This window comes from Cetorhinus maximus, chromosome 24 (assembly GCF_964194155.1).
Source record: "Cetorhinus maximus chromosome 24, sCetMax3.hap1.1, whole genome shotgun sequence".
In the NCBI taxonomy this organism is placed as follows: Eukaryota; Metazoa; Chordata; class Chondrichthyes; order Lamniformes; family Cetorhinidae; genus Cetorhinus; species Cetorhinus maximus.
In genome coordinates, this window is record NC_135902.1 from 2,263,818 (window position 1) to 2,281,528 (window position 17,711).

Below are 17,711 nucleotides of genomic sequence, written 5' to 3' on the forward strand. Positions count from 1 at the left end.
AAGAAACACAGATGGGAAGAATACAAATGAAAATGTGAGCTATGAACTGATGTAATCTGTTTCACTTTTGCCGTGCAGTGCTGAAGGAGCAACATTATCATTTCCAATCGGATTGAGAATATGCTGCAGTATCAGTTTTTATGGTCAGAGCTTAATGGCTTATTTCAGTAATAGGTGGTTCACCTCTGCCTCCCCACTATACTGTCAAATATTCACTCCAGCATGCGAACTGACAAACAACTGTAGCTTGTTAAAGGCAGAATGCAGATAATATCTGAATAACTACTGGACAGATTTTCATGGCTATGGAAGAGAGCAGGGGAGTGGGACTAATTGGGAAAGCTCTTTCAGAGTTAGTGCAAACATGATGAGAAAACTGCCCTGAGCTGACCCCCACCTCCACCGCTGCATTCTAAACGGGTTTTACATACTTCATGACTCTGCCGCAGTGTGTGTAGATCAGTCAAATAATTCAATTTCCAAGTTGGTGCTAGTTCCAAGAACCTTCTCCACTGCCCTTGCAGGTGGGAAAAATGCAGCTACAATTTTCAGAAATGTTCTGGCAACAAGTAAGGCTTCTGGTGACTTGGACTCAGGAAATTAGCCCCATCAAACCAACATACAATCCAAGTTTAATTCTCACCGCATGATTTAATGCATGCCTTGCTCTCAGCTCCATCTGCACACATCATTCCTCTTGTCAGGAGTTGGGTGGTGTCTGACATCCAGGCTAATGCATAACACTAGTCTTAATTTGCCAACCAGGTGGTGCAACAGAACAGCCCTGGACAACTTTACTTGCCAAATATCCTCACTGGGAAATGTCAGATATAACCATTGTGGGGTGGGCTTTGTAAGAGAATTGCATTCTTGCTGACTGCATTAGGTACAGGATGAGACAAGAGGCTGGAAGTCTATAGAAGTAGTTAAAAACTCTCCACCTCTCTAACATTCAGAATTCTATGTTCATCCACATTGCGATAGAACAAATACCTCATCGGTGCCTCTAACAACACAATGGTCAGGATTATAGCATCCTTGGACAAACCATCTTCCAACTGCTTAATTCACAGTCCAGCACGTACACACTGCCAGTTTTAGAATATTTACCAACTTGTTCCATGCTTTTCAATACTATTTCAATTCTCAAAATACATTCATTCACAAACTCAGGAACTAGCATGTCAGAAAGGTATAAATTTTCAAATGTGAGTTATGATAATGTCTGTATTTTCAATGTTTTCTAGTTATAAATTGTGTTATTCTCTCTATCTCGGTGACTGTCCCTCTCTCATCTTGTTATCAATAGCCAGTCACACAGATGTATTGAATACAGTACCTTTGGAATTTCCTAAGGCTGCATTAGCAGAAACAAAACAATACTATTTAGAACAGAACATAAAGGGTTAAATGAATCAAAGAGCAATTATTAAAAAGGTAGCAGATCCCTGTTAAGTAAAACAAGTGAGTTTGACAAATAAAGTATTGATTTAGAAGCAACTTTTAACAGAAGTTCACATAGGAGTGACTATAACACTTTAACCAAGTAGTGAGGGTCAGAAAATACATATTTTGACAGGCCACTTGCTGCACTGTAAACTTCCATTACTGGTTTCTGATGACAGAGGAATTAACCAGGAAAAGTGTACACTGGCATGTTATGTAGCAATGCACAATCACAGAGGTGATGTAATGCTGCAGCCGTTAGGTTCTATGACAGGGGTGCCATGGGCTGATAGAGCCTAGGCAAAGAACAGCATGGCACAAGTCTACAGGCAGGCTGCCTTCCCCACCCCTTTATTGGCGTGGAGGGGATCTGGAAAGCAACTTATAAAGGGGGCATGACAAATAGAGAAAGGACCTGAACTTATGTGTCACCCTTACCGTGTCCTCCAAACACCCCGTTGAATTACTTGAGAAGTGCAGTCGCTGCTACGATATGTGTCTAGCAAGATTCCGTAAGCAGCTGCTAATCTACTTAAGGTGGCGGTTAAAGGAGGGAATGTTGGTCAGGATACTCGGAAAACTTCCTCTTTTTCTCACAATGTCATGAGGCAGGACTTCAGTTTAGCATCACATTGTCAAGGCTCCCTCAGTGCTGCCCTGAAGTATCAGCCTAGACTATGTAGAAAAGTCCTGGGGTGGGGCTTGAAGCCACAACTAAGTCACATGGAAGGAACTGAGGTAACATGGCACTTTAAAATTAAAAGTAAGTTATAATTATTGGGCACAAAATATTGTCGGTTAAATATTTCATTACCCTCAGTGCTGCCACATAAATAAAAACATTCTAAAATTTAAAAAAAAAACACTACAAATTCAAAAACATCTGAAGTATTTAAAAAAAAATGTAAATGGTTCATTGGAGTAAATGTACTAAAGACACATTTAGGAAAGAAAGTAACTGTCCTTTAGATACATTTAATAAACTTTACAGTAACCCCCCAGAGTCTACGTGGAGATATGTAAATGTGTAAGGGACAACAAGTTCAGTATTACGGTTAACATGTTACAAGGCAGAGTGTGGATTGTAAAACAGACTCTGGCAGACAATTAACTGGAATGAAAAGATTTACAAAATGCTAAAAGCTTATTTTATGCTGATAATTTTAACGTGCTGTATTTTGGTGGAAAGTCAAAAAATTGCTTACCGCAGTAGCCATGTTGGACAAGATGCAGAACGTGATCTCATGTAATTTGGGCTGTAAACATGGTAAAATGTGTAGTCTGGGCAAGAGTACTCAACTGACATGAATTTACAGCTAAAAGTATTCAGTTAACAGGAATGGAAACAAAAAAGGGACAGCAAGAATGAGGAAGCGACACAAACACAGCAATCCCACGTGGGCAAAGGGTGAAAAAAGATAAAGAAAATTAAGGTGAAGCTAGTGTGAAATGCCTGGACAATTCACAACACAACACAATTGGAAGCCACGCGGAAATATCCACATTAGCACACAGCAGCCTTACTGTAGGCATGCAGTAAAAGTTATAAAATACTGAAAACTTATACAGTAAATACTTACAACTTAAGTATTTGAGGAGAGAAAATAAGAATATACCAAGAGTACACCATTCTCTTTCACCAATTTTTCTCCTCTGTGGAAAATACTGCTCATGTGGGAACTGGTTCTAGGGAGACCAGATATCCCCTAGCACTTTGCCCAAGTGGTCTTTACTCATATGTGAGCCTTGGTAGGCTATTCAAAAGAGGGTCACATCATAACCAAGCCCAATTAAGTCAATAGTAACTGGCCTCACATGCATGCATTTCCAGCAGAGCTCTGTGCAGGGTTAGGAACCTTGGCTGATTTTCCCTTCCCTAATCCAGGAGCACTGGGATCTGTTGCAGCATTCCTGTTGTTGTCCCAGCTTGCTCAGCGCAGACCAGGAATTGAACCTGCCAATTTGCTGGCCTGTCCAGCTGAGTGACTCACTTGGATGACCCGCAAAGCCAACTGGGGAACCATTTTTAATCTAGGCCACAGGCTGCTTAAGTCTGCTGCTGACAGTTAGAACAGTACATGTGCCAATATTTAACATTCCTTTTCATTAGTGATGAGCTCACCCCAAGTGAACCAAACTGGACAGATGCAGCATAAGATGGAAAATCAAAGTTTTACTTCCACAAACTGTACAGTTTACACCCTCCCCTTCCCCATTCTGTAGACCCATGAGCTAATTTATCATTAGCTTGTTCAATTCCATTCACTGTGTGGTTCACTCACCCCTGCACTAAACATTTACCTCAAATATATTTTCCCACTGTAATAAGCATCAGCAAACTGTCTTTTAAATGTAGCAAGACCTATGTGACATTCTGATGGAGAGTTACATCTTTATAAACGCTTTGCCCCACAGGTTTAACATCACAGTAAATCACGGACCAAAGAAATACAGTGAGGGATTCATACAATGCTAAATAACCCAAAATGCCGGTCTTTATTCATTAAAGGTTATACGGTGGATGGGACTGGCCATGTGGGGGTAATTTCATATAACTAACCAATGGATAACACTAGTGTAGCTCTTTGTGAGACAGAGCTTTTATCTGCTAAATGCTCTGGCAATGTGTGAGCAACAAAAGAGAAACATGGGCCTTCATGCTTCCTGCTCACGAGAAGGGTAAAAATGATTTCAAATGTACAACGACCAGGTGTCCTGTAAGCACAGTATTGGTATCACCTGCATTTCAAACCCCTCTCATTCCATTACCCAGAAAACATACAACTAAGCACGCACACACATACACATATTTAACTGATATGAAATACACACATTCATAGTATTGCAGATGCCTGGCACAGTGAAACTTGCACTGGTGACCCTGTATCAATGCAGGAACCTTGTGATACTGATACTTTTAGCACACCCTGATATGATATACTACATTACTATTAGGACCACTACGGCATCTATAATATAAAAACATTTCTGCTGAATATTATGCTGAGACTGTAGATAAAAGACAATTTTATTTCTACAAATTTTAATTCTTTTCCAATATATGAAAATTAAAAGTCACTAACCCTGGAACATAATTGTATTAATCTCGATTCGGATTATTATCTATGAAGCGTATTTGCATACCATCCCCATGTATATCGTTTCACTCCAGTTCTTTTAATCACTGTTAATAGTTTTATTTCAATGAAGTGAAATTGTTTTTCAAAAAGTACTTAAGAAAGCAGGACAATAGCTGGTACCTACCCATCCTTTTTATAAAACTCCAGCATCATGTTGTCAGTAGCAACGCTGAGTGGTCGTCGGCCCGGGTCGTGTTGCTTGCGGTCAGAGTGATCGATATCCGGAGAGGGCATGGAATTGTAATTTGCATTATGGTTGGTGTGCACCGGGCTTCCATAGCTTCCAGTGACATTAAATTCAATATCTGTTTTCAAAAGAAATACAGCTCACAGTATATTACTGCAAGAGTCCAATATCCAAAATTGTATTGCTCCCCGCTTCACAACAACTGACATCATCTCCCTGTTTTATCAACATCTCCATTTCCTTTATAAACTTTCCTCTCTTGTTCCTACGAAGCTGCTAAAATGTTTCCCCCTGCAAACATGCTTTACTGACACACTGTTCCTCTCCTCTACATCTCATTCTGCTGAAGTCAAGGCTCATCTCAAAACCGTGGGGTTCATTACCTCTTGATCTGTCTTCTTAAAATGTTCAGGGTTTTAAAATCCAAGTTTGGTGCCACCTAATCACTATTCCTTGCTTCATGTCATCACTTTAAAAAAAAATTCAATCTTGTGTAATTCCCGGGATGTGGACGTTTCTGACAAGAACAGCATTTTATTTGTTGCTGCTTTCCACCTTCTGCAGCCTTGTCTGAGTTGAATTGATTTGTTAGGCCAAGAGGGAACCACAGGTCATGCATAAATCAGACTGGGCAAGGTCAGTGGGCTTAGTATAATGGTATCTGGCATAGTAAGAGTTAATGTGGGACTGGGAAACAGTACCGCTCACATTGTGATGTAAAGAGACACATGACCCAAGACTGGGGTCAGCTGTGGACTGGACAGTGACCTGTGTAGTAACAAACATGGAGTTAGCTCATAGCTTGGGCTATACTCTACATAATTATGTGTTATCAATAATCACGTAATCTTCAACCATACAAGACCCAGAACCTCTTTGTGGGTCTTACTGAACATACAATAGCGAGTAAGGACACTATTGGACCAAGCAGGCTTTTATAACAATCCGATTGCTTCATGGTGACTTGTAGTATTTTCATTTTCAGATTTTTTTTTAAAGGTGAATTTTAATTTTCAAACTGATGGGGGAGGATTTGATCTGGTGTCCTCTGGATTATTAACACAGGACTCTGTTATTGAGAGGGGTTGAGGAAGTGAGAGACCTCGGAGTGCATATCCACAGGTCCTTGAAAATGGCCATACGAAAGAATGGGAGAAACGGGACTCAGATGCCAGGACAACCTCCAAACCAACTGAGAGAACCCGCAGTGAAAGAGCCTACCACGTCTCCGGTAGTAGTGCAAACGAGCTATGGAAGGGTTATAAGGTTTCCAGACTGCCTGAGCCTTTGAATTCAAGGACTTGAAGGAAGGAGATGGGGTAGTGATAATGCAGTAATGACAATGTAAATGTATGATAGTAATAACAATCTGAGACTTAAGGTTTCTTCTTTCCTTCATTCATAGGATGTGGACGTTGCTGGCTAGGCCAGCTTCTGTTTCCCATCCCTAATAGAACCATAGACAAGTTAATTACCCTTGAGAAGGTGGCGGTGAGCTGCTTTCTTGAACCACTGCAGTCCATGTGGTGTAAGTACACCCACAGTGCTGTTAGGGAGGGAGTTCCAAGATTTTGACCCAGTGGCAGTGAAGGAACGGCGATTTATTACCAAATCAGGATAGTGAATGTCTTGGAGGGGAACTTGCAAGTTGTGGTGTTCCTATGTATCTGCTGCCCTTGTCCTTCTGGATGATAGCGGCTATGGATTTAGAAGGTGCTGTCTAAGGAGCCTTGGTGAGTTCCTGCAGTGCATCTTGTAGATGGTACACACTGCTACTACTGTGCGTCGGTGGTGGAGGGAGTGAATGTTTGTGGATGGGGTGACAATCAAGTGGCTGTTTTGTCTTGGATGGTGTCCAGCTTCTTAAGTGTTGTGGGAGCTGCACTCATCCAGGCAAGCGGAGAGTATTCCATCACACTCCTGACTTGTGCCTTGTAGATGGTGGACAGGCTTTGGGGAGTCAGGAGGTGAGTTACTCACCACAGGATTCCTAGCCTCTGACCTGCTCTTGTAGCCACAGTATTTATATGGCTAGTCCAGTTCAGTTTCTGGTCAATGGTAACCCCCGGGATGTCGATAGTGGGGGATTCAGTGATGGTGATGCCATTGAATGTTAAGGGGTAATGGTTAGATTCTCTCTTGAGATGGTCATTGCCTGGCACATGCCACTTGTCAGCCTAAGCCTGGATATTGTCCAGGCCTTGCTGCATTTGGATATGGACTGCTTCAGTATCTGAGGAGGCATGAATGATGCTGAACATTGTGCAATCATCAGCAAACACCCCCACTTCTGATAAACTGCAATCACTTAAAATACATTACATAAAGGCTTGGGGAGAGGTGTAGTATACGGGTCTGGCACATATTGGGTTAATGTGGATTGAGTGCAGTAGTGCCACACAGTGATGTTAGAGAGTGCATGACCTGCACCCAGGGTCAGTCTAGCGTTGGACAAAGCCGTGTACACCAGCAAGTATGGAGACAACTCCCAGCCTGTTACCCTTTATTGTATAGATGTAAATAGATTAAGAGTCAATAAAGACTTAGAGTTAACCTACGTATGACTATGAAGACTTCTTCAGACCGACTGAACTGTATCCAATACCCTATAACACAGCCTTACTGGTGCTTTCCACTTTGAACTTTAGTGGAATATATTTGTTTGCAAGTAATAAAAAGATTCAAGCTAATACTATGCTATGGAAGGTGTGAAAGATTCTGTTATTGGAATTAGTGGGTAGTGAGAATGTGATGTGTTCAAATGAACAATGAAACATGATATTGTTGGCCTGCATTAAGATACTTTTATCACGTTTCTTATAGTTATGTGGCCACCCAGGGCTTAATGCTGTGCTGAGGTACATGAGCTTTTCAACTCTTATTTGTAACTTTTCCATATACAAAGGCTTATCTAGTTGTGAATATATAACTACAATATCTTTGGCCTGTTTATCACATCATGGAATTACTGTGCTGTAAGTTATCTATTACAAAATATGTCTATCCCCAGCCAAGGTTTTCAGACCCTATTTTGCTTACTTTCCAATGGATCTGGGATAGATGGGGCCAGAAATGTACATAAAGATGCATCCTCATTCTCCTCTCTGTTTTTCTGAAAGACAGACTTTGTAGCTTGAAGAACCTGCAAATCATATTCTGATATTTAACTTACCCTAATGCAAGGCCCTGTTAGGCCCTGCCCAGCTTTCAAGAGCTGGTGCAGGGGTGAAGGAAATGCTAGTGTCAATGAGGACCTGAGCTGCACCTCTCCTTGCACAGACCTGAGAAGTGAGTTTGAAGTTTTAGATTTACATCTCTGAGGCTGCTGGTACCTCTATGCAGCAACAGGCCTCTGGTGTTTACCACTATCGATCTCCTCTCTGATTCTGGCGGAGGGGGGGCCTTGACAAAAGCCCGGAGCCCACTCCCAGCATGCAAATGGCTTTGAGGCCAGAAATATGTCTGAGGTCAAGGGGCGATCTCTCGGTCAGTGGAAATGCCGCAGATGACCCCGGAATGGCACCGGAATCTGTGCCGTTTAGACCTGTACATTTAAGCCACCGTGAAAAATACCGGAGTAACTTTCATTAAATGAGCCATTGACAAGATTTAGTTGGAAGCCATTTTGGTGGCCAGACTTGATGTTGATGACTTTTACTGAACGGTTTGACCTGCGTTCTGGCAGGTTCACACGTCACATTATCCAAGGAAATCGATGATGGTCCCAGAATGATAATTGGTCTTTTGTTGTTTTAATATAACCAATCATGTACAACAGCTTTTACTTTCCATTTCCCTGGAATTTTCAGCCTAGATAGGACTCAAGTTCTTATAGGCCAAACGGAATGTGAATTTGGAAATCTGCCAGTGCCGGCTCCTAGGTTTCACTTCCCTTTCAACAAAGACAACAGGAATTCTCGAGGCTGCAATTTCAAATTTCATGAACTGAATTTAAGTTTAAGCAATGCTAATTAGTTTGAGAAGAAATCTTTACATTTAATTCAGTGTGCAGCATTAACTTTGGAAATCAAAGTGCTCTGCACCTGCATCATTTCTTCCTGCCTTTCCTGAAATATCTATTAAAATTTCCTTCGGGCGATGGGCTGCTTCAGTGTCAAACAGAGCAATGGGAGGTAACAGCAAGGTGCTGCCCTGTCACACAGCAGACACCAGAGTTAGTGATGGGGTAGTTAAAATCCCCTACTATTACTGCCCTACTGTTTTTGCACTTCTCAGAGATACATATTTGCTCTTCTATTTCCCTCTGACTGTCTAGGGGACTATAGCACGCTCCCAGTAGTGTGACTGCCCCCTTTTTGTTCCTAAGCTCAATTCATATAGCCTCAATTAATGATCCTTTTAACATATTACCCCCTCCTCAGCTGTAATTGCTTCTTCGACCAAAATTGCCACCCCCTCCCTTTTTACCACCCTCGCTCTCTCATCTGAAAACCTTGTAACCAGGGAATGTTGAGCAGCCATTCCTGATGTAATAGTTGTGATATCACACTGCCATGTTTCTATCTGTGCCCTCAGCTCACCTGCTTTATTTGCTACACTCCTTGCACTGAAGTTTATATCCTTGGAGCAGTGCCAAATTCTTTTTTTTAAAATTTCTAACCTTTGTTTCCTCTGCCTTCTAGAGTCACTTACTAACCCTCTGCCTTCCATTGTCATTTCTGGCATTGTTAGCGTCTACCTGGGAGTAGCGTAATGTGAAGGCCTGGTGCGAAGCCTAGGCCGGGATTTTCCGGCCCTGTTGCAGGCCGGACAGACGAGCTTGGGGTTGGGTGGGTTTGGAAAATCCTGCCCCTAGTGTGGGGTGGGGTGGGGTGGCAATCATTTCAAGCAGCCTGCTGCAAGAGGCAATTAGGCACCTGGTTTTCATTTTAGGACCTAACTGAGTGGGACACGTGCTGTGCACACTCCATGGAGGAGCCCAGAAAATAGGTTTTAATTGAATTTTGAGGAGCAGGGAAGGGCAGAGGCTACTCTGTGCTTAGGGTTGCCAACTGTGACTAAATGTATTCCTAGAGATTTCATCATATGACTAGCCCCCATGCTGCAGCTAATCGTTATTCAACACGTCCATTCTTGTGATGTACGCCCTTCCTACACCAATTGGAAAGGAAAAAAGCCCACGGTTTGATTGGCTGTCAGCTAAACAGCCTACTTACTCACATTTTCAATATTTTTATATCAGGCAAAGAGAAATATTCAAAGAAAATGACAAAAAACAATCTTTTTTTATGTCCCGATGATTTTTCTCCAGGATTGCACACAGCAACGTCCTGGGGGTTGATCTCCAAGTCCTGCAGACTCCAGGCCAATCCTGGAGGGTTGGCATCCCTACCTGTGCTCCACATAAACAACCTGAACTGCTGCTATACTGGGTCATCCCCCGCCGCAAAGAGTGGAAACCCACCCCCACCCCTGCCCACCCCATTGCCACCCCACCCCCCGCTCCCCCACAACAATCCCGGCTTCAGCAAGCCTACTTCTTTCTGGATCCAGAGACTGGTCTGGATTATGGCTGTCTAAAGCATCGAGTGGCCTCAGGATCTTTGTTTCTTACCCACACCCCACCAGGCCAACGATCCAGTTCGCAAAGTAGATCTGGCCTCCCGCTGGTGCTATTGTCGTGGTCGACCGGCTGGCAACATTTCCTCTAAGCTAGATGGGGACATGGCCACACAGCAGTCCAGAATGTACCGTGTAGTGGATGAGCAGACCGTGCACAATAAGTGGTCCCTTTAAGATGTGCACACATGTGCAATCATGCGGCAGTCTTAAAGGGACCATGCAGTGTAATAAAAGTCTGCACAAAGCGAAGGGAAATTAGAGACAACAGGGCCGCTCAAAGATTGCTTGGAGAGGAAATCTGCCCAGAGAGGTTTCTAATCACAGCCCAATTCAGCGATTACCTCCTGGGAAGAACCAATCGGCATGTTGTATGATGGGTTCAATGATCCCCACAATCTGTATCGAGACTGTTGTCATCATTTCTGTCATAGACCTAGAGATGGAAAGGAACTGACCAAGTTAACTGCATCTTAGCAAACAGAGTATCCATAACATACTTGCACTTTCCAAAGAACTGACCTCTAATATCTCAGTGGGTAAATGTGCCAAATGGTGTCCTACATAGAAATATGAAAGCCAAGAGCAGATTGCAGGCAAAGACAATCTAACCTCATGTTAAGGCAATCAGAGTAGGTGTCTTGATATTGTTTCCTGCCCACAAGAACCACAAACTGGTTCCAAATGAGAAGGAATTCCAAGAATCTGCACATTTGATAGACTTAAATTCACATAGTCTTTAAAATGGGGAGCATATATTTTCATCATAATAAATATAAGGTGAAGAACTCTTACCCTTCATTGGCTGTCCAGAGCAGATTGGGTCCCAGGACAATTGCCATGTTACCAGGTGTCATTTTGTTGGCGTCTTGATATTCAGTTAGCTTGGCTAAAAATTTTATCAAGTATCTGGAGAGTGAAGGTACATTGCATTGTGTAAAACACTTTATTGTCTTAAATAAAGAAAATCCTGACTGTTCTTTCAACAACTTGCAATTGTTTAAACATCTTTAACATGGAAAAAATATCTCAAGGTACTTCAGAGAGACCAATCAGAAATAAATAGGTGCTGGCTTAAACCGAAGAAGCGGATAGTAGGAGGGCTGACCAAAAACCTGGTCAGGACAGTGGCTCATAAGCTGAGATGTGAAGGAGGACGGAGAGGTGGAGAAGTGAAAATTACCTGCAGGAATTTCAGAGCATGGACCCCAGTTGCTGAAAACATGACCACTAATGGCTGAGCAAAGGAAGAAAGGATCTCATAAAACCGAAGAGCTGGAGGACAGGAGAATTTATGGGGCAGGAGGGGGCAGTGGTGGGTGTTGGGCAGGTTGGGCAGAGCTAGAGAAGGTTTCCAAGACAGAGAGGGCCTAGGGTATGAAGGAATTTAAACACAAGGATAGCCAATGGGCAATTGGGTGTTAATGAACTGAAACTTCAGGAGGGTGAAGAATGTCACTGGCCCAGATAGCATCAGAATTGTCAGGTCTGAAGGTGATACAGGTATGGGGGAGGCACGTTTTAATAGACGGGCTGAGGAAAGATGATGCAGAGATGGAAGTTGACAGTTGAAGCTTAATGAGCTTCTCTGAGTTTCACTAGGTTTCATCAAATGAAGAATTAGTTGAATTTACTTTTGATGCATATTCACTGTTACATATTGTGCCACAGGAGAATTTAATTGAATAAACATGAGGTGAGAAGGTCAAGTAAAAAAAATGGGCCCAGATCTTCTGGTCTCCGGATGGTTGGAGACTGGGCGTACCCCAGAAGATGCGCTATGGGACCCTACAGAAGTCCCAAAGCAAGGGTTTCGTGGAAATTGCCAGGAAGTTTGAACTTCCAATGGGAAAGTCCCCTGCTCCCCAGGACCCTCGGAAGAAGTTTCTAACTCTGAGTTAGAGTCGAAGTCTTTGGACAGTTCCAACTCACTGACCTGGATATTTACCCAGGAAATGCTATTAGAAAAATCCTCGTCTAACTCCTAGGTAACTATACAACTGACCCTCAATTACTCACACTGACACTCTCCCCCTCCCCCTCTGCCCAACTCCCCCTTCAACCACACCCCAACCTCCAACCTCCAACTCCCCACCAACCCCTGACTACCCTCCCGACTCCCCCTGACTCCCCACTCTGATCCCACCCAACTCCCCCCTGATCACCAACTCACCCCTGCCCCTGACCCGACCTGACTAACCCCCGACCTGACCTGACCCAATTACTCGCCGACCCACCTATTCACCTCCCCCACCTACCCACCTCATCCACCTGCCACCCTATCCCCTTATCCACTTACCTCATCCACTTACCACCCCCCTATCCACCCTACCCACTTACCTGCTTTGGGACATTTAAACTCTTTACTTACCTGGAGGCTCCTGAGAGGATTCTCTGTGCTGTTCCCTAGAAGGTTTGCTGCACTGAATCAGCTGTGAAGGATCCCCCATCGGGAGATTGCTCAGAAAAATCAGATGAAAGTATGTGTATATTATTTTTATCTGATCAAGTTCGGAAATAGGATTTCTGGGCCATGGTGTCACCATTCTACCAGAACACGAAATGTTAAGATAAAAACAGAACTAACTGCTGGTCCAGATCAGAATTCCTTAGCATATTTCTGCAATTCCCACAATATTCCTCAATCGTTTCCTGGAACCAGCAGATAAAGCCACTCTTTTTAATAGGTTCTGGAACAGATTTCCTTTTTCTCATTCAGTAACGCTGTTCTGGGTAATCCACAGAAACCTTGTAATTATTCTTTTCACTGCATCAATGCTAATGATAAAATAAGTAGAGGGCAACTGTTTAATGACATACAATTACACACTTGAAGCTGGTATTTAAGTTTACCTGAAATTGTTATAATTCGCCTTGGGTAGTTTCTCACACGCATTCCATAAAGCCTGAAGCCGCTTGTCCGGATCTTGAATGCTGGTCATTTCAAACAGAGAGTGATACTTACACATTCATACAAATATTTTGTTCATTATTATGGTTTCTAGTTCAAAAATTAGAATATTTCTTAAAGCTGAGGCACAAGAAAGTAATTCTCTGGAAATAAGGAAAATTTGACCCTTTCTAAAAGAACAATGATCTTTTGCTTTGGTAATTCATCACCTGCCTGTGAATATATTTGGATATTTGGACTGTTGTATAACTTCAGCTATCGTCTTCTTACTAACTCAGCATTGATTTCCATTGCTTTGAGCTGAGTTCTAACCATATTTATAGCCTAACACTCTCACTGTGCTTTAGCTCAGCTGCGTTTTCCTTATATGTTTAAACTCTCTTCTTCAGATCCCTTATTCTCCACATGCTGTACATCATTCACCAACTGAGTAACCGGGTAAGTATCTACTTCCCAAGACTTTTGCATTTGCCATGCTTCAACTAGTCATTGGAAAGTTTTTCAAAATAAGCTATACAGACCAATGCGGTCTGTGGATTTTCTGCTATTCCTCGTGTAACTATGCAATCGGTTTCTACCTGATAGAGAATAAGGGTTGGGTTTTCAGTCCAGAGGCTGATGGGAGCTAAAAGTGCCCCCACCGACTGGCATGTCAGTTCCCTGGTTCCATCGCGCCTCCTGGCCATTTTTGTGAAGACGGGATTGGGGGCCAGCAGATCTACCCTCTCGCACCTGACAGGTGAGCCAATCAGATTCATAAAGAGCCTAACTGAGGCCAATTAAAGGAGGCCAACAGGTTCCAGCAGGCGGCAGGGACCAGTTTAAGTGCTTGTTGGCAGCTTCCCGGTGGCAGACTGAGCGGCCAGTGCTCCAGACAGATTTAGAGCCCCTCTCTCTCTCTGTGTCAGGGTACAGGAGCATCCATAAGTTGTCCTGTAGAAGGCACTCCCCCTCATCATAGAGGTGACTTGGCCGCAAAAGTCACTTTTTAATTAAAGGTTTAAAGAAGTTGGAAAGAGAGCACCTCCATCTTGAAGCACCCTCTCTCTTACCGACCTTCCATTACTGCCTGCTGCTCCCTTCAAACTGGCTGTCCTCTGATTGGCACTCCAGCTTCAAGAGCCCACCAAATGTCTTTAATTGGATGGTGACCCTGTCTTCGGGCCAATTAAGGGGGCTCCCTGTGAAAATCACAAGGGTGACTGTTTCCCCTGGGAGTAGGTTTGGCACCGAAATCAGTCCCGACCTCTGTTCCCCACCCCAGAGGGAAAATCCAGCCCTAAGAATCTGCCATTTGCAAGGATCTTCCTCCCCGGCCTCTGTAAAAGAAGTCCTGAGAGGAAAGGCCAGAGTGACCAGGTTGTCAACCTGTGGAAACGGGCCTGATTTGTGCGTGGTGCCTCCCTGAGACAACATGAGTGTTACAGGGAAATAATGTGAAAAATATGGGCATGAACCTGGATAAGGAAAGCAAGAAGCGGGAAAGGGTCACTCAAACTTATACCTGTGCCTTCCGTGGACCGTGTAAAAATATTTTATCTTGGACTCACCCCTATGATTCAATCTCTCAAAGCAAAATCCTGAACAAGGTTTTCATCTGCCCCACTGTCCTGCTGCTCTCCATAGTTAAACCTTTCTCTCTTCTGGCCTAGTAACCCTGAAACCGTCACATTCTATGACGCATTTGATCATTTCAGATTACACTCTTCTATATAACCTTCATCAAATTCCCAACTAGGTATTTATTCAGTTTCTTTTTGAATGAATTAAATACTTAGACTGAAAGTTGATTCTACATAACTGGGCTTCTAAGGAAACAGTAAACTTCTGATTATTAATACATGACACAACACACTGGGGCAAAATGCACTATACTAATGCTTGCTTAATGAAATGACCAGTATCAGGTCATAATTCTTTTTGTTTAGCTCAGCATAATCCAGGATTGGCGTAAACAGGATAGACTTTAAATCACAAATGGAGACAGCATGACATTGGAAGAACTGACTATTAAATACTTACTTTGAAGCCTGTATCCACTCATCATACAACTCAAACGTCATCAATGGTTCTGGTAGCTCTCGAAGGTACGATTTAAGGGCTCCTTATAAAGGAAGGCAATTTATTCTCGTTTAGTTCATGCAGCAAAAGGGTTACTGTAAATGCTACCACAATATCCTGGATCAAGCATATTCATTTCTTCAATGATCGAATGGATAGCAGAGCACTGCTACATCTTTTTAAACTGAGTTTTCAAAGTTAAGAGAAGTATTCTGGACTATAAAACCTGTGCAAACTCTGTAAAAAATCAAATTCCTTTCAAAACTTTCAATGTCTTTTAAACAAGTGGAATTTAGAGGAACCATTGGTTAAATAATTTTATATATGATTTTAAATTTTGCATGACTGATTTCCTGTAGGACTATAAAATCACCAGCTGTATTGAAATATCAAATACCCCAGCAGAATATTCCCAACTAATTAATAGTGTGGTTGGCCAGAGCAGCTGATCAGTTTTTCAATACTGCAAAAAACTCACAACACCACATCTCAAAACCAAATAGATATCTAGAAAAGGGATGGATTTTTCCAGAGTTTCATAACTTTTGTAAACATATCTACATTGTGATGAATTTCATGTATTATTTAGATATACCTTGAACTCTATAATGCTGCCAATGAGGCAGGGAAGGCTGTTGGGGCAGAACTCCTGTCCCAGCCATGACTGTATCTCAGTCCCCATCCAAAACCTGGTGTTCAGGTGGCATTTGCGTATTGTGAGCAGGCATTAGGGGCCACCCACTCCAGCTGAGGGAACGGAGGGCACCAGCAATGCCAGCCCACTATTTACAAAGCAAAAGGTAACACTTTCCCTGGATATAGTTCTTAAACTTACATCTCTTCCCTACGCCCTCCCTCCTCTTCCCCTGCTCCCACTCACTAAGACCCTAATCAGCACTTTTCTGCTTAATGTTCCGAAAATGAAAAAGGGCAGGGAATATAGGACATGACATTTAATTTCAATTTGCATGGCATGATAATATGCTTGACCACACAGGCACTTTTGCAGGGATTTCTAACAGGAACAAAATGTGATGGGGATTTGACGTAACTGGGTCCAGCCAAAAACCCCACTTTCCTCATTTTCTGACCCTGGGGCAGGTGAAGTTCATCTTTGAGTGACAGGTACCGAGTTAAGGAAAGCGACCACAACCCCAATTGCTCGCTCAGGTAGCTCAATTTGCAGTTAAATGAACAGGTTCACATTTTCTACACCCACACGAGCTGACCGTCGGCCACCTTGGCTTCCCAGAGCCCAGGGAATCTGAACCCACAGATTATATCAGAAGACCACTGCTTTCACAGATTACTGAGCCAAACCAATCACTGACAGGCAGTCCTCCATTTAGGCGCCTGGCAGAGAATAAAAACTGTCTCAGATTTCAGAAAGTCAGGGTCTGCACAATTCAGACAAAAGCAAAATACTGCAGGTGCTGGAAATCTGAAATAAAAACAGGGAATGCTGGAAATACTCAGCAGATCAGACAACATCAACCTTCCCTGGGCGATGACTCTTAATTAAACTGTTCTGATAAAGGGCCTTCTGCCTGAAACTTTGGGCAGAATTTTACATCTTGCAGGCGGGCGCTATACCCGAACGGGAGTGAAATAGTGCGCGATGATGTAAAGCGAGTGTCCTGACATCATCGCGCACTCTCGCGATCTTTCGGTCAGTGGGCACATGTGAGAGGTGGCAGCACACCTGCTGACAATTAAGGGGCCTATTAAGGCCCTTAAACAATTAATTAATTTGTATTTTTCGCTGTCTGCTCAACCGTTCAGTTGGCGGGCGGGCGGGCGGGCGAATAGGCCAGGCGGCCTTTGCATTTTTTATGAAACCTCATCTATGGGCGGGACGAGGTTTCCAAAGGTTACTAAAAAAATAACAATTTTTTAACATCAGCTTTTACATGTCCCTCGTCATGTGACTGAGTCACATGCGCGGACATGTTTATATCATTTGTAACATTTTTATATTTTGAATTTAAAATTCTTTAGCTCCCTGAGGTAGCTCTGTGCCTTCAGGGAGATTTCAGTGCGCGCTCTCCCCCCACGCACACGCAGAGTTCAGCACTCGTGCTCCTCCCACCCCGGCAGCACTGAGCGTTTCGGTGGTCCTTTCACGTTGGCTGGTTGTTAATTGGCCCACCCAATGAGGGGAAAATCCTGCCCAAGTCCACTTGTCCCCACAGATACTTCCTGACCTACTGATTCACAAATTAATCCTGTTTTATTGAAACATTGTGGGAAACAAAATGAGAAAAGTTGAGAATGAGACTGGGTGGGCTGTTTGGGATGTGAACTTCTTGGCAAATGGAGTTTGGCTTGATTAAAAACCAAATGTTATATGTTTTGTTGTTTTGTGTTGTACATACAAATCACTGAG

The 17,711-nt window shown here is 43.0% G+C and overlaps 1 protein-coding gene across 11 annotated transcripts in view; it reads right to left on the reverse strand.

Annotated features, from left to right (window-relative positions):
- The window catches only part of LOC144699607 (rho GTPase-activating protein 44), a 342,828-nt gene that overhangs the window by 36,181 nt on the left and 288,936 nt on the right, over positions 1-17,711 (reverse strand). For all 11 annotated transcript variants that reach the window (XR_013580574.1, XR_013580573.1, XM_078570670.1 and 8 more), the window contains exons 12-16: positions 15,287-15,368; positions 13,207-13,287; positions 11,149-11,262; positions 10,698-10,789; positions 4,711-4,891 (exon numbers count right to left, since the gene is read on the reverse strand). Coding sequence is in view for 9 of the 11 variants with exons in the window: in XM_078570670.1 (XP_078426796.1) it covers positions 4,711-4,891; positions 10,698-10,789; positions 11,149-11,262; positions 13,207-13,287; positions 15,287-15,368 (550 nt within the window). In the remaining 2 variants the exon portion in view is untranslated. The remainder of the gene's footprint in view (positions 1-4,710; positions 4,892-10,697; positions 10,790-11,148; positions 11,263-13,206; positions 13,288-15,286; positions 15,369-17,711) is intronic.